The sequence below is a fragment of the Salarias fasciatus genome, chromosome 1, assembly GCF_902148845.1.
Source record: "Salarias fasciatus chromosome 1, fSalaFa1.1, whole genome shotgun sequence".
NCBI lineage: Eukaryota > Metazoa > Chordata > Actinopteri > Blenniiformes > Blenniidae > Salarias > Salarias fasciatus.
Window position 1 is genome coordinate 5389399 of NC_043745.1, and position 17736 is coordinate 5407134.

Genomic DNA, 17736 nt, shown 5'->3' on the forward strand with positions numbered 1-17736 from the left:
CACACCCAGTCTAGGAGAGATCATATTGACTCATGTCAGTGTATTCTTGACTGGCCAGGCTGGGTCCCTGTCTGGTGAGGGTCCTGGTTCTCTTCTCCCTTCTTTATTTGACTTATTGTGGAAACTGCTACCTGTCGCTCCTGTTCTTTCACTGAGGACATTTATATGATCTTTAGAACTGTCCGTAAGCTTCCTGTCTGTCTCTTTCTGTTCCTTTCGTTTACACAACATTTCAAGTCAAAATGCATTGTAATTTTGCATATTCTTTTCAGGAAGCTTGTTTAGAAAGGGTTTACATGGAAATAGCATTAGAAATAGTATTAGTGAAGTTTTAATATTGTCTCATCATATTACTGAACATTATGGCATTTCAGCTATAATTATTACCTCACTGTCTGTACTTAGAAACCACTGATGTTGCTTTTGAAATGTGTTGTGTTGTTACATTGTGTGTGTATTTATTGAATCTGACTGAATCTCTCACACACACTTCTTTGATTACTCTGAAACAACTGTCTTTGAGTTATGATAAACTCCTTCATTTTCTCTTTGCTTCATGAATAACAACTGGTTTATTATAACAGTGAAGTGTTTATAATTGCAGATGTTGCTGACAGATGTTTCATAACACTAACACCAGCCCACCTTCACTGTCCACCTCTACAACAGACCTCATCAGGCGCTTGTGGCTCCAGTCCTCACTGTCCAATCAGAACTCAGTCCTGCATCCAAGGCCCGCCCCTCCTTCTCAGCCATTGGTTGAATACTAATACGTAATGGTGTTATGGGCGGGGCTTCAGCTGTGGGCGGATAAGCAGCAGCAGCGGGTTCGGAAGAGAAGAAAAGCGGAGCGGCCTCCGTCCTGCCTCCTTCCTCCTGCTCTGTCTAACGTGACAGTTATCCCCGGTGAGTATCCCCGGAGCTCCGCCGAATCGCGAACGCGTTTTCTCCCGTTTAACCCTGGAAAAGCGGCGTGTATCTCAGAGAAGCGGGACGCCGTCACTTCCACGTTAGCGTCAAACGACCCGCGAACCGGACAGGCTGATAAAAGGTGTTATCACACCGAAAAACAACCCTAAAGACAGCCTTTCAGACAGAGTTGCGGAGCGGAGGGACGCGCTTCCTACTTTATTTATTTGCATTGTTAAACTATGTTGAAAAAAATGAAGCAAAATACTGAAGTGAAAAGAGCAAACTTAAAAAGCTTGGACACTCTGGGACTCCGTCCAGGTGTGTGTGTGTGTGTGTGTGTGTGTGTGTGTGTGTGTGTGTGTGTGTGTGTGTGTGTGTGTGCTCGCGCGCGCCCGTCCAGGTGTGTGTGTGTGTGTGTGTGTGTGTGTGTGTGTGTGTGTGTGTGTGTGTGTGTGTGTGTGTGTGTGTGTGTGCTCGCGCGCGCCCGTCCAGGTGTGTGTGTGTTTGTGTTTGTGTGTGTGTGTGTAACGTGCATGGTGAACTGGAGCCAGTCCGAGGTTCCATCCTGGACAAGTCTCTAGTCCATCTCAGGAAAAACACACACTGATAGATGACCACACACTCATGTTCACACCAGTGTTCAATTTAAAGTCACTATTTAACCTCCCATTGGATTGTAGGAGATCACACAAACACGCGCGCGCGCCCACACACACACACACACACACACAGAACATGCCAGCTGTACACAGAAAGGCCACAGCCGTACTTGAACTCATGACCTTGTCGTTGTGAGGTGAGTGAACAAAAGCCACTGCCTCATCGTGCAGCCCTACTTTATTTTCCCAGAAGACAATTCATTGCAGTTGCTCCACACAGAATTAAATTAGAGAATAGAATATTTAAAAAAAATCAAATAAGGATGAACTCTTAAATTAATAACTATCAATATGCACAAGAAAATATTGATATTTACACCTCCTGATGCATATTTCATTATAAAATGTTACCTTAGTCTTACTTTTTCCTTTAAATGTAGTTCAAATGCAGATCCTTCTGGACACATATCCCTTTAATTTTACTTCCTGCTTCAAGTGGAAATCCAGTTTAGCGAATAGTTTGATCCTGGATTTATAATCTTCCATCATTTAAAAAAATGTAGATTGTAAAGCAAGTTCATACATAGGTTTCCTCCTCTGCAGCCACAGCATCAGAGTCTCTGGGCTCTGGAGCGCCCCCTACCATGAGGCTCACTGCTGTTCATCACTCAGTCAACATGATGCACATGAGCTGAGCTCGGGATAGTCAGGGGGCACGTGTGATCATTTCCTAAAACTTCTGATAGAAGACACGCAGCGCGAGCGGCTCGCTGTCCCGTCGCTGCCGACAGGTTGTGGGGAATTGCACAATCAGGGTGAGGCGGAGTCAGTGTGTGTCTCACCCCAGAAAGAACGAGGAGACCAGGGATGCAGGAAATGTCCACATTTCGTGATTTTTAATTTAAACAGCAACAAAAAAAAAACCAAAACAGTCAAAAAGTTGAGGTAAAATGAGAAATAAAGACACCTGCATCTAGTGACTGCATGTCACTGGTGTGTGCAGTGTGTGTGTAATGTGTATACAGGTGTAACATGTATAACGGGCTCACCGGCTTTACTTTTGCTCCAGAAATGTTTGCTGTGTGTGTGTTTGTATTTCTTTACAGTCATGCTTAAAGGTGCTGTAGGCAGGATTCGGCATCTCCGCCATCTTGCTTAGGGTTACCTCAGCAAGATGGCGATTTGACCCACACTGTAAAATATAATAAGTTGACTTTACTTAAAAAAAATATGCAAAGTCGTTGCCTCAAAAGAAGTAATTTTTGTAAACTAAAATAAATTATATTTGATTAACTTATTTATTGTGAGTTTGCAGTACTCAAATCAACTTAAATAAATTAGGCTATATTAAATTAGATATTTTGAGTTAGCTGTACTGACATGAACTTAATTAAATTAGGTTAAAGTAAACTACATATTTTGAGTAAGCAGTACTCAAATTAACTAAAATAAATTAGGTTATAGTAAATCAGATATTTTGAGTTATTAATACTCAAATTAACAAATTAATTAGATTCAGTAACTTATTTATTTTGAGTTTGTGGTAATCAAATTAACTATCTATTTTAGTACATTCAACTTAATATTCATGGGTTGTGAAAGCTTAATTATCTTTAGCTTCACTCATCCATCATATTAAGGTGAATTTAACTTAATTTTCTTGACCTACAGGAATTTTACAATTGAAATTCAGACATGCTAAAAAACATTATCCAGCTGTAATGAGGCTCAAAAACACAATGAATGGAGAACACTCAATTTATGAAGTGCGATTAACATTTATTTTAAATTCTAAATAGTGCATTTATTACCCTGGGAACAAACATGGAGCACTTTTGAGGAAAGACAATGCACAAAATTGAAAGAAACAAACTGAAGGGACCTTCCGTACATACATACATACCTCCCTCCACACCTGCCATCTACATTCTTTCCTCTCTCCATCCCAACCTTCCTACATACCATCCTACCTACCTTCCTCACTTTGCCTCCAAACCTACCCACCCTTTTCCTTTCCTTCTCACCAACATCCCTCCCTACCTCTGTCCATCCCTACCTTTCTATATACCTACCTCCCTTCCTCTCTGCCTCCGCACCTACCTACCCCTTTACCTTTCTCTCTTCCTAACTACCTCTTTACCTTCTTCCCAGGAACCTCCCTCTCTCCCTCTGCACCTCCCTACCTCTTTACCTTCCTCTTTACCTACCCACCTCCCTCCTTTCTGACTAACTCTCTACCTGGAATTATAATCAACATGCTTTCATGTTATAAAGTGCACAGCAGTGAAATAATTCACATATAATACATCACTGTCTTACATACAATATCAACTGTGAATCAACAAATCACTCAAATTAACAAATCACCTTCCTGCCTGGGGAAATCACTGAAACCATCTCCCTACCTACCCACCTTCCTCCTTTCTGACGAACTCTGTTTTTACCTGGAACTATAACCAATACATTTTCATGTTGTGAAGTGCACAGCAGTGATTAATTAAGATAAAATAATTCACTGTCTTACAAATACTCAACTACAAAAACTACCAATCAACAAATTACTCAAATCAACAAATCATTCATACAAACAATATCAATGTGTTAGATTTGAACACTACACAGTTTACTTGAAACAGTAAAGAAATAATCTTGTTTCTTTCACATGAAGTTTGTACTCAGGGATTTTAACTGACCTATGCCATCAGTTTGTTCTGCAAAGTGATCAGTTTTGGGGGGAGGGTTTTGTTTCCCAGTCCAAGCATGACTGCTTGGATGAATCTGAATGTGTTTTCCATGGGTTTTGGATAGTCCAAGTGAAGGGCATACATAAACCCAAACAGAAGGCAGACTGCCTGGGGAAAATCTCTGACATTGTCCATGACAGTACCTCCCTCAAGTGTGATGGCCGTAGAGATGGGCTGGGGGTGCGCTTTGTTTGGACCCTGCTGCTGAACTTCTTCCATCACACTCAGCACCCCAACTGTGATTGAGGCGAGAGCTTCTTCTTTCGCTGTGTCCTGCAAAAAACCATACAGGACAAGTTATTGAATCTGGTCTTCTTTTGGATGTGAGGGTAACCTGGCGCAACTCCAAATTCATTTAAAGGAAAAGTTTGGTTTCAACAGCTTTCACGTTGTTTATAGAATGAAGTAAAACAATATACTCGCCCAGAAGGCTTACCTGATCCAAACAGTGCTTCGGGAGAAATTTAGATCCAAAATCGAGCTCCATAAACGGCTTTAATCATCCAGAAACTCATTAGCTTCACCAATATTTCATCATGGTTCGCTCACGCCACTCCTCCACCACAGCCCGGTGTCACGAGATAAATGTTGTGGTTCTGTTGACCTCTGAACTGAAAGCTTTGTTTACGGCTGCCGCGCCATGCGCAGTATGGCTCTGGCAGCTGTTCTTCTCTTTCCTCTGCGCTCACCTTTCGATGTGCTCTTCATCTGTATACTCTGGCTCCAAACTCTAAGGACACCCTTCATATTCAAAGTTCTCGTCCACAACATCTTCATCTGACAGATATTCGTCCATTTTGCACTAAAGTGGAAGAAGAAAGTTGTTGTGCAGCCTCAGGTAGCCCCTGAAACAATGAGCCGTACTGCGGCAGCCGTAAACAAAGCTTTCAGTTCAGAGGTCACCAAAACCACTACAACATTTAATGTTCACAAAATATTGGTGAAACTATTGAGTTTTTGGACAATTAAAGCCGTTGTATGAGCGGCGTTACTCATGTCCCGTCTGCTAGCCGTATACGGATGTCCGCCGCTCGATTTGGATCTAAATTTCTCCCGAAGCACTGTTCGGATCACAAAAGCATTCAGGGTGAGTATATTGTTCATCATTTATGATGACTGATGATTTATGAGATCAGTAAGGATGTCTTGATCATATTTTGTAGTTATTTGATTAGAGCAGCGATTTTCTAAGTGTGAGGTGCGCCTCCCCTGGGGGGCGCCAGAGGGTTTCAGGGGAGAGGGTTTCAGGGGAGGCGCAGACTACAGAGAAGGAAAAAAAAAAAGTGTGGGCTTCCGAAGTAGAAGTACTCATAATGCAGTCAAATTTCCCTTTTGTATCAAACTATTATATTGAATGTTTATGGTGTTTATGCTGCTTCACTGCTGAAAATTTACAAATTGAGTTCACTTTTTCCACAGTTGGTAGACAATGTCTTCTCCAGCTCATCCAAAGGGATTTTTAACTTGTGTAGGTGAAAATAATTATATTTTAAATTTGAAAATGCTATGAAAAGCATAATAAATATGGTTTGTCAATAAATTGAGATAATTGAAATCAATGTTTCTTTTACTTACATGGCAAGTCACGTAGACTTCACTGGAGTCCTCGCTGAAAAGAACTGGAAGGCCTTTGAGGACAACAGCCCGAAGTTCTGTGACATCAGGCGACTGAAAATATAGAAAGAACAGATATAAGTTAAGACCTTTATCGCATTTTGAGAGTTTTGGGTAATATGTGTTGTGTTCTGTATTTTCATTAATACCGCAGGTTTATATCAGAGATAGCACTTTAGGTTTTAAGTACCCAACAGAAAATGTTATAATTGGGTGGATTCATCAAGTTACTGCAGCTCTAATCGTGTCAGAGCCAGAAACAAGAAAAAATGTTTTTCCATTTTGTTTTCACTGTCAAATGATCAGATTGCATTATTCAATCTATAGTTACAGCAGGCTGGAGTTATTTATATCATGTCTACAGGTTTGAGAAATTTTGGTGAAAAGCAGGAGTTTTCAGGCGCATATGCTGTCTCTATCTCAAGTACAATCAACAGCAGCATTCAGCAGCCACACAGCAGACTCGTAGGCTGTGTGAAAACCCAATGTTGATGACGCTTGAGTTATATGCAGAGTGCGTGAAACAGACCTAAGATTCATTGCTGCCAATCAATGCTGGAGTGTAAATTACTCCAAATTTGGAAATACAACAGAATCCTTACCATCCAGTTGATGTGCTGCATCAAGTCTGTCAGTTTTTGTCCAATAGCTCCTTTTTTGGACTTGAAAAGGTCGATGAAGCGTGGCGCGTGCTTGTCAAGAGCTTTATAGAAGTCTCCTTCAAGATCCTTGCTGGCGATGCGATTAAACTCGGCAAAGATCTGAAAAACAGAGAGTAGAAATACGAAGAAGGAAAACAACATTAAGCTGACCATCATAACATTGATTGACGCACTGATGTATAAAACTACAGTGAATTAGAGCTGCTTGATCATGCAATCATAATAAAGATTATTATGGTCAATACTGAAATCACAATTATTGCACATTAGTTTAGAAATATCTTGCATATATTATAACATATTAATGCTCAACTTTTGAACATTGGATATCCTTGAACGTTAAATATCAACTGAAGAAATTGTTAACAAAATAAATAGTACTCTTCAGGTGGTCCTCGCGTTAGGTGTCTTAACGGGTCCAGTCAGCAGTATATTGACAAAACCCGCCCAACATTTGATCTCCTGCACTGCTCTGCCCCCTGCTGCCCTGCGGGAGTCAGTCCGGAGCTTCGGAGCGTCTTTGCCAACTTAGCACCGAGCAAGTTTCAAGCGGCTGCTTCCACATTAATGAGTAGGGGAGGGGGGGATGAGGCGCGCATTTCCGGGGCACTTTCTCCACAGATAAATTCCTTTTTAATCCAAAAAAAGACCCTTTAAATAAAAAAAAAAAATCCACAATTCTCCGTGGTAATCCACATTTATATTGAATACAGCAATGAAAGTCCAATTCCGTGACTCCATGTGCGATTTCGTGATGGCGGATTTGGCATGAAAAGTTAGTAAAACTTAAAGCCACATGCTGAGACAAAACATGACAAAACGTGAAACCTCGTTGATTAACTAAACAGAAAGTATTTACTTACCAAAGTCAGTGTGAAAACTCCACTCTGTATCCTCACACAAACTGGATGGCTGCATTCAATGTAGCTCCGGTCCACTGCAGCCTTTCTCGCATGTCCAAAGCGAGATGAGCGCGAAAAGTAGATGGAGCAGATCTGCGCATGTCTGAAAGAATGCCCAAAGGACCCTGGGACTCTAAATTAATCTATTTTAGTTAACTGAAATGGGATGCATTAAGTTAAGCATGTTCTCCAACCCCAAATTTCGACTTACTCATTCAGGTTTAGTATGCACAACAGGTTGATGATTTCTGAGTTTCGCTCACTAATCAATTCTTATTAATTTGAATATTGGCGTTTACAGTGCATCTAAGATGGCGATTTGAAACCCAGCACAGCCAATCCTGTCCTGTTTTCTCTGACATCACGCCCTTATGCAAGTTAAACCCCTCCCACAAGAACGTGCGACAAACGCCCCTCGACCAATCACCGTTAGAGCCTCATGGGCTCTTCTGATTGGTCAAAGATACCTGGAGCTGTCGAGATTCCTTTTCAGCTCAGAACAGAGACAGATGGAAACGCTGCGCCCTCGCGGTAGTGCAATTGTACTACACTCCTGAAGGATTATCAATGGATACTCTAACATTTAATCCAAAGAAAACACAGAAAAATTAGCACTGACTAGCAAAATCCTGTCTACAGCAGCTTTAATTGTTCAAGGAAAGTTGGAAAAAAGACTTTGCTATTATAATCTTTTCTTATAAACACAGTTCTCCTTCCTAGTTTTGAGGTTGTTTTCAAACAAAATGCTCCAAATGTTTCAGTGGGCACGTTTACATGGACCACGTATAAGCGGATTGTACATGGAGCGGATTGTAAAATGTGTCATGTAAATGAAGAGTGGATCCGCTTCACTCGGAGCGGATTGTAATTTGGAGCCGATTGTATGAGGTGGTCTACACCGATCGACAATCCGCTCCGTGTCCCTTATAAGCGAGTCTGACAGCGGAGCGGATTGAACTGGGGGAGTGTTTGTTCTGCGCATGCGTGACGTGCCAGTAAACGGGAAGCAGCACAGTCAAAAAATCAGTAGAGAACGCCACGGTGGTTGAAAAACACTTTTTTAGTAAAAAACCCCGACAGAAAAAACATTGGAGAGGCGAGATGGAACCAAATCGCGCAATAGCGAGTTGTATAAAGAGCTCCATAGCAGAATACAAGCGATCGCTGGTTGGTGTTATGGATTAACTGGTTCCCGTGTTAACGAATGACGGCGGAGGTCTGTGTAAACACATTTTGATTACAGCAGTTGTTAAAGTAAGACTCACAAATGACTTTAAACGTATACACTCACTGTAACTGTCGATAACCGACGTTCGCCAGAACGACTACATTTTTCAATCATGTATTGGTCACAAGTTAACACGGGCACCAGTTAATTCGAAACATCGAAACGCGGAGCAGAGCTCACACCGAGACGTGCAGCTCAGCGCAGCGGTGCTGCAGCCAGGGGAGCAGCTGCCCTTTTAGCAGCGTATCATGGACTTTTGGGACATTATTTGAGCAGAAATCAGCAGATAAAATCACTCTGCTCGGCGCTGAGGACTGCTGCTGCGGAGCTAAAGACCTGCAAGTTCCTCGTGAGACTTTGTGCGCATGTCACAGGACGCTGTATAATCCGCTTCACCAAGGGTCCTTGTAAACGAGGATTCATCGTGGATCACTTCATGAATACACTCCGTTTAATACGATTGTTTACAATCCGATTAAAAAAAAAAAACACCCATGTAAACTGGGCCAATGACTTACTTGTAGGAAGTGACAATGGAAATGTGTTAATAAAGTAGGGATGCACGATAATTATCGGTCCGATAAATTATCAGCTGATACGAGGCAAAAATGACGTCATTTTTATCAATCCGATAATTTAATTTAGTCCGATAAATTAAACCGGTAAATTAATGGGTTCAGTAAAATGGCTAGCCGGCGTGCTGCGCCTTAACTTCTTTAACTTCTGGCTCGAGGAGACGGCATCTGCAGCACGGGTTTGTTCTGCGGGTTCACTGCTGCCCTGCACCTTGACTGCTAAGGAGGAGAAGGGTTTTTGCGCCTCTCCGTAGCTTCCAAAAGCTGCCACAGCCAGTGTTTAGAGGTATATGAAATCCGTTTTATTTTTTCCCCAATTCCGTTTTATTTTTTCCCAAATTCCGTTTTTTCCGTTTTAATATTTCTGAATTTGGTATTTTGTTTTTTATGCTCATTTTTACCATAAAAAAAGGTGTCTGGTAAGTGGAAATGAATAAATGTCCACAATTTAATAAGATATAACGGTCCATTTAATGTTTAAAGTCCTGCAACAAAGAAATACTTTACAATTAGTCGCATGCGTCTTTGCGAGTCCAGTCCACAGTACGTTAACAGTATTTACAAAAAAGCTTGTCCCCTGAGGCATAAAAGTCCGTGTACTGTTCTGCTCTGTATTTAGCGCTTAGCGTGGAGTTTCATAACTTTTTTGAATGTGTTAGAGGGGAGGGAGCAGCTCGCTTGGACATCGTGTTGTTGCGTCGCGTCTCGTCGTGGCTGGAACAGGCGTTCACATTCGTTTTCAATTGTATTTTGACGCAAAATCGCGGAAAGCATTTGGCGTTGTGAACGCAGCTTTAGCATGTTAGCAGTGCTGTGGAAGTGACGTACACGTTGAAGCAGCTCGGGCGGTCCCCCCGGCATGTTTGCTTTGCACTATAAGGTTCCATTTTCTCCCGAAAACTGAATTTCAGACCAGATTAGGACGAATTCCGCAATATTCCGCGTTTTATTCCAATTCCGTTTTTATTGGTCATTTCCGCGATTCCGTCCGCGATTCTGTTAACACTGATTTCATATGGCTCTAAGTGTTGCGTTCAAGGTGGCTCGGAGACGCGAATGCAGCCGACAACGAGCTGGGCGCGGTGCGGCAGCTTTTCAAAATGGAACCTACTGCTGGGTGGAGGCTGTTTCAGACAAAGCTGGTTTACAGCAGCAGTACGGGATCTAGGAGAGATCAGCCGCCATGGAAACACCCCAACAAGATCAGAACGAGAGACGCTGCAGCGAGCATCGAAGCTAACGCTAGCTAGCGAGCTAACGCTAGCTGGTGAGCTAACGCTAGCTTTTCACAAGCTAGCATGAGGGATTTTATATACAACAAATTAAAGGAATGTGACAAGACTGAACATATCATCAAATTAACAGCTGAAATGGTCCCTTTGCCTGATAACTAGTGGAATGTCTTTGATTTAATGGAATTATGAGATAGTGTATTTCAAAGGAGACAGAGCCATCTTGTGGTCATTTAGCACAACTGCAATAGAAAAAGATATATCTAACGCCACGTGTAGAAAAACTTGTAAACGTTGACACCCCTAGTTTTTAGATTTGAGGCTGACATGTCAATGCATTTAATTTATTTCATAGTTAAAAAATATTTCACTTCATTTTTTTGGCAGACAAACAAGTCACAGTTCTGTGAAACCCTTTTCTTAAAGGATGCAGTTTTTGCTTAAGTTGGGATTTGATGTCATATTTGATACACTGAGTTTTGAGAAGTTTGACAGCCTGTGTAAACAATTACAGGAGATTTTATTTTGATTTATTTTTGTTTGGAAAAAAATGGACTGTTACTCATTGTAACTGTTTGATATTTTCACAAAAAATAAATGAACATGTGAAGAGTCTGTACTGTTGTTTGCTGTTATAGTCAGGCCAGAGCTACTAAAGTATTACTTTATTCATTACTGCATCTTCAATGTTTTTTTTCTCCTTGGTACACAAACTTCAGATTATTTTAAGATTATATTGAATATAAAAATCTGAACTTATCGGTATCGGTATCGGCCATGAGAAGTAGTTAATTATCGGTAATCGGTATCGGTTAAAATTTTTCCATATCGTGCATCCCCATAATAAAGTAAATTACAGAAAAGGTAAATCTGTTTAAATAGCATCAGGGCAGCGAGAGTTCCTGGCTTGAAGTCGTCAGGAACACCATGCAGAAGCAGAGATCTCTGAATTTTCTCAACGCCACAATTAACAAACCCGTTTCCTTTGGAGAGAAGTGGCTGGTGGTCAGTCACCTGCTGCGGCCATGTTTGTTTGGAGTCTGCGCCTGCTGTCCGAACGTGTCCACAGCATCCGCCAAGTCAGGATTTCTTTGGCTAATTCTACAGTGCTGGGGTATAGTGTGTAAATGCTCAGATCTCTTATGGTATATTAAACCTGCTCAAACCACACAAACGGTAATCAGGTCTGAAAAGAGCATGAGAGTACACTGTACTGACACCGAGGGCTCAGCACTACCTGGAATAAATATCAGATCCATGTTTTTACTGATCTGATGAACATAATTGGAGGTTTCTACGTATATATACACACACACACACACACACACACACACACACACACATATATATATATATATATATATATATATATATAATAGGCGGTGGGCAATATTTCAAAATATCATACTTTGATAATAAAATCATGGTTTCATCACAATCACAATTTTTTATGTTGATTTTTGAGATTAATTTCCAAGTTTCTGAACACTGTAACAAAACCATTTACTAATGTAAAGTTGACAGAAAAAAGAGACCAATTTAGCCCAAGTCACCTTTCTGAGCCTGTTTTAATTGAAATTGTTGCCAACATGTGGAACGGTAAACAACAGCATTCTGATAAAACGCATTCTTGCAACATAAAAACCAAAGTGCCCTTGAATTTGGAGGACGCGTTCACATGAAGAGTGAAACATGAGCATGACAAGTAAAATAAAAATTCCAAAACAGAACTTCAAATAACTCATAATATACCACTTTAGGCTTGTTTCAAACAGGAAATAAAAATCAACATTTACAAACTAAGGCAATTTCACTAAAATTTGTATTTAACACAGCACAACAATAAATAGATTATTGATATCGATCATATATCAGAATATTCTGTGACTGTTTTTATTCCACTATGATCATTAAATTAGACTGAAGCGTGTGTCCTGATCATACCTGCTTTGTGACGTTTGCTTTAAAAGTATTAAAGCAGTTATGATTGACTTGGCAGCTGCCCACACCGCCAAAAGTCCAAAATCCTGGTTCAACAACCACGGGATTACTGTGGCCCGCAAACTCGCCTGACCGGAACCCCATAGAGAATCTGTGGGGCATTGCTAAGAGAAAGCTGAACGGGAAGAGAGCAAACAAGCTGTGATTGAAGCAGGTTGGTCTTCCAGAGCACCTGAGGTGTGCCACAAGCTGGGAGCTTCTACGCCGTACTGAGGCAGTCATTCATTCAAAGGGGCCCCAAGCAAGTTCTAAGTACAGATGCAAGATTTTACGTTCAGAGGCTTTACATTTCCATATTTAAAATCATCTTTTTGTTGATTTCAAGCAATATTCAAATTATCTCAGTTTTTGAATCTGGGGTTTTCTGAAGCTGCAAGTCCTGATCAGCAAAATCAAAACAAATAAAAGCATGAAATATATTGATTAGCGTAGTGTTTGTCTGTGTAGTATTTACATTTCACCTTTAAAGCAGTACTATGCAAGATTTGCTTTAGCGCTCCCCCTGTTGGCCTCCTGTGAAAGCTCACTGTCGTAAACGTTCTCCGTATCATCCCCCGCCCCTCCTGCTCGTCAGACAAAGGTTTTTTCTGTCTTGTTGGTTCTGCCATCCGTGAGCGCCTAAGGGTGGTGTTGCTAACGCTAGCGAGGGTTTCATGTTTGTTTTACGCGCTTTTATACTTGTACTCCCGTATGAGCGCCGTAAAGCAGGTTTGTTCTCGCCAGAAGCGCTGTTTTCAGGACACAGACCCCGAGGGAAGTGAAGGGACCGGCCAATCACCCTGACAAGTCTTTGTTTACCCCCACAGGGATTCTCAAACACATTTATTGAGGTAAAAAAGTTGCATAGTTCTGCTTTAAGGTTGAGTTACAGAAATGCATGCACTTTTCCAGGATATTCTAATTTTCCCAGTAGTACCTGTCTACACGAAGCAGAGCAGGTGACTGGACCAAGATGGCGGCCCAACAGCTCGTCAGCGCCATTAAGTAGTAGTGGTGGATGCAGCGTCTACTCTTTATAAGTCTATGATCCTCGCTACACAACAGTCGCTGAACTGCGGAGCAGGCTGGATTTATCTGGATCGGCTGCATTTCTCAGCTGTACTGTTTTCAAAGTCTGAATCTTTATCATGCTGACCTCCTTTACTTTATCTCTCAATCTGAACAGGACACACACTTTATTCCTGTTACCAAACCACCTTCTCTTCACAAACTAAACTCTGTGTCCAGGTGCACCACTGGAAAGCTGCAGAAGTGTTTGTTTAAAGCAACACTGTGTCTGCAGAGTGAAGCTTGTAGCTCCTCTTCTTCTTCTTCTTTCTTGAACTGAATGAATAAGAACACAGATAAGAGGCTGTGATTTCATAACCTGATGACCTGGTTGTTTGCAGCTGAACCGTGCAGTGGCCATGGAGGCCACCAGGAGGCGCACTCAGCCCAGTGCCAATGGGAAGTCTCAGGAGCAGGTCCAGGAGCCGGCACAGTGGGGACGGGCATGGTGAGTCCACAGTAACCTAAACAAGACCAGTCAATGCTGTATGATACGATACAATACATGGGGTTAATATAGGAATACTGGAATATTGTTAAAAAAAAAAAAAATATATATATATATATATATATATATATATATATATATATATATATATATATGTATGTGTACATATACATATATATATATATATGTATACTGTATGTGTGTGTGTGTTGATATGAACCTATATATTGATGTATTTCCACGGTCCTAACTTGTGCATCATCCGCATCCTGGAGCTTGAAATCTACCAGTTCCACTGAGTCCTGTGGGAAGTGTGGTTATTATTGTGCTCGTCATTCTTGTAATTAGCGGTTTAATGATGCTGTATTCCCAGCACAGCAGTAAGAGACAGAGGGAGAGTTAGTAAGCTCCATTTAAAAAAAAAAAAAAAAAAAAAAAAAAAACTGAGCTGGAAGCCACATCTGTGTCCTCGCTGCTGATATGAACCTGTGTTATTCCGGTCGCTCTTATCGTGGTAAAGATATATTACTTCTTAATTTTTTTTCATTATTTGTTGGTGCTGTGCAGGGCTGGGCCATAAAGCTGAAAAATATGTAGCGTGAAACATGCTTTTGAAACGTGTTCAGTCAATCTTCCCTGACGATGCGCGGCCCTGCCAGCGAGCCGGCCTTCAGTCTGAGACGCCGCGGCTTTAACCCGGTGTTCTGACGTGTGTGTGACGTCTCCAGGGAGGTGGACTGGTTCTCCCTGATCTCCGTCATCCTCCTCCTCTGCTTCGCCCCCTTCATCGTCTTCTTCTTCGTCATGGCCTGCGATCAGTACCAGTGCTCCGTCACGGCGCCGCTGCTGGACCTGTTTAGTGGGAAGGCCACCCTGCTCTCCATCTGGGCCCGGGCACCCTCCTTCACCTGGACCGCCGCCAGGATCTACGCGGTGTGGGTGGGCTTCCAGGTGAGTGGAGGAGGAGGAGGAGGAGGAGGAAGAGGAGCAGTGTCCTCGTCTTCAAGCTAACAGGCTGTTTTCCGTCAGGTCTTCCTCTACATGTGCATCCCGGATGTTTTACACAAGCTGCTTCCTGGATATGTTGGAGGGGTGCAGGACGGGGCGCGGACCCCCGCTGGTGAGGAAACATCTGGAACTTCACCAATACGGCTTCTTTCTTTATGAATCCATCAAAACATGAGCACAGTTCACATATTCAGCCCTTTAATGGCTGTTTTACATGGAGATGGTGTTTTCTAAACGTTGTGTTTTCGGTGCCTCTGAGCACCGTCGCCATGTAAACAGACCCAAAAACACCCTGAAAGTTTTGTGTTTTTACCGGTAAACGCTGTGTGACCCTCCTGGACTCTCCTGCTCAGGCCTGATCAATAAGTATGAGATCAACGGGCTGCAGTGTTGGCTCATCACTCATCTTCTGTGGGTGCTCAACGCTCGCTACCTGGACTGGTTCTCTCCCACCATCGTCTTCGACAACTGGATCCCCCTCATGTGGTGCGCCAACATCCTGGGCTACGCCGTGTCCACCTTCGCCTTCGTCAAGGCGTACCTGTTCCCCACCAACGGCGAGGACTGGTGAGCACCGCCGCTGTCTCCGTCCCCCCCGTTTCAGCCTCCGCACCTCCTCACCCGTTTGTGCCTCCGCAGCAAATTCACCGGGAACGTCTTCTACAATTACATGATGGGCATCGAGTTCAACCCCCGCATCGGCAAGTGGTTCGACTTCAAGCTCTTCTTCAACGGCCGGCCCGGCATCGTGGCCTGGACCCTCATCAACCTGTCCTACATGGCCAAGCAGCAGCAGCTGTACGGACACGTCACCAACTCCATGGTGCTGGTCAACGTGCTGCAGGTGGGGGCAAGGGAGGCGCCACGCACACACACACACACACACACACACACACACACACACACACACACACACACACACACACACACACACACACAGTGGGATCAAACCCATTTAAATGTCTGTTCAAACCACATTTCCTCCTGTAGCTGTGAAGCTAACCATGCTAAGAACCAGTCACCAGTCTGTTACTTTACTGGATGCTTCAAAATGTCAACCAAGTTTTATGGTATTTATTTATATTGAAAGACTTGAGTGTAGTTTAAAAAAAGTCTTCAATGAGACATTTGAAACATTTTTTTGATATTATACAGATTAAAGAATTAAGAATGTCTTGAAATATCAGTTGTAGATGTTAATATTTATATTTGAAGGGTAAAATAGTTTAAATGTGATTTGTTTTATTCCACTTTTGTCCACCGGGTGGCAGCACTTCCTCACTAAGGAGGTTTATGCCAGCCTGAGGTTCTCGGAGTAATCAGATTACAAGCGCTGCCCACGGTTCTGGTGTGACGGCGTGATGTGTGTGTGTGCCGACAGGCGGTGTACGTGTTGGACTTCTTCTGGAACGAGGCGTGGTACCTGAAGACCATCGACATCTGCCACGACCACTTCGGCTGGTACCTGGGCTGGGGCGACTGCGTGTGGCTGCCGTACCTCTACACCCTGCAGGGCCTGTACCTGGTCTACCACCCGGTGCAGCTGTCGGCGCTCCACGCCGGCGCCGTGCTGCTCCTGGGCCTGCTGGGTTACTACATCTTCCGCAGCACCAACCACCAGAAGGACCTGTTCCGCCGCAGCGACGGCTCCTGCTCCATCTGGGGCCGCAAGCCCACCTTCATCGAGTGCTCGTACCGCTCGGCGGACGGCGCCTCGCACCGCAGCAAGCTGCTGACGTCGGGCTTCTGGGGCGTGGCCCGCCACTTCAACTACACCGGGGACCTGATGGGCTCGCTGGCGTACTGCGCCGCCTGCGGCTTCGGCCACATCCTGCCCTACTTCTACATCGTGTACATGACCATCCTGCTGGTGCACCGCTGCGTCCGCGACGAGCATCGCTGCAGCAGCAAGTACGGCAGCGACTGGACGCGCTACACCAACGCCGTGCCCTACAGACTCATCCCCGCCGTCTTCTAGACACGCCTCCAGGCTCTGGACTCACACCTTTCTTCACCACATAAAAACCTGCTCCAGGCAGGAACATCTCCACTCTGAACTTTCTCTGTTTTTAATACTCTCTCATCATTTCATCAGTTTGTAAGAAAAGACATAAAAATGACTGTTTCCCACTTCAAAAGTTGAAAGATTTCATTTTATATTCGGCCCAACAGTGGTTGAATTCACCGCTCGACTTTCTCGTGAACTAGTCATTAGCAGTGATGTGTTTATCCAGCAATATTCACTGTTTTATCTGCTTGTTGGTTTCTGGACCAAATGAGATCTTATACACAGTTTTATACATAATCTTTGTATTTGTGTAGTTTGCAGACTAACAGAACAAGAACTACAAGCTTCATTGTTTTTTTAAACTCCTGAAATGAAAACTGCCTTAAAATGTCAATAAAGTCTGAAATTAAAATGTAATGTGAATAAGACTGCTCTTCATCCTCAGTATATATTTAGAGTAGATAACGACGCAAACCATGAACCTTTCTATTGTGTTATACTGGTCTGTTAAGGACGTTCAAGGATTTAACGATTTCTTGTTTTACCTGAGCAATGAGATGGGAGCATGAACTTTATGAGTGAGACAAAATCAAACTTATGAACACAAATGTCAAAGAAACAACTGGAGTCCTCTTGATGCTCTAAAGATGAACAGGATCAGCATTGTGTAACTTTCAGTTTGTGCCACAGGAGGGCAGCAGAGGGCAGCTTAAAAACCTGCATCAAGCTCAATTGATTCAGTTTTTACTACCTTTT

General features: G+C 42.9%; 1 protein-coding gene across 1 annotated transcript; it reads left to right on the top strand.

Annotated features, from left to right (window-relative positions):
- Positions 1-795: 795 nt before the first annotated feature.
- On the top strand, positions 796-17391 carry dhcr7 (7-dehydrocholesterol reductase). Its single transcript, XM_030098082.1, has 7 exons — positions 796-906; positions 13858-13964; positions 14693-14915; positions 14994-15084; positions 15326-15539; positions 15612-15816; positions 16354-17391. The coding sequence occupies exons 2-7, from the start codon at positions 13876-13878 to the stop codon at positions 16948-16950; spliced, it is 1419 nt and encodes a 472-aa protein (XP_029953942.1). The 5' UTR covers positions 796-906; positions 13858-13875; the 3' UTR covers positions 16951-17391.
- Positions 17392-17736: the final 345 nt, after the last annotated feature.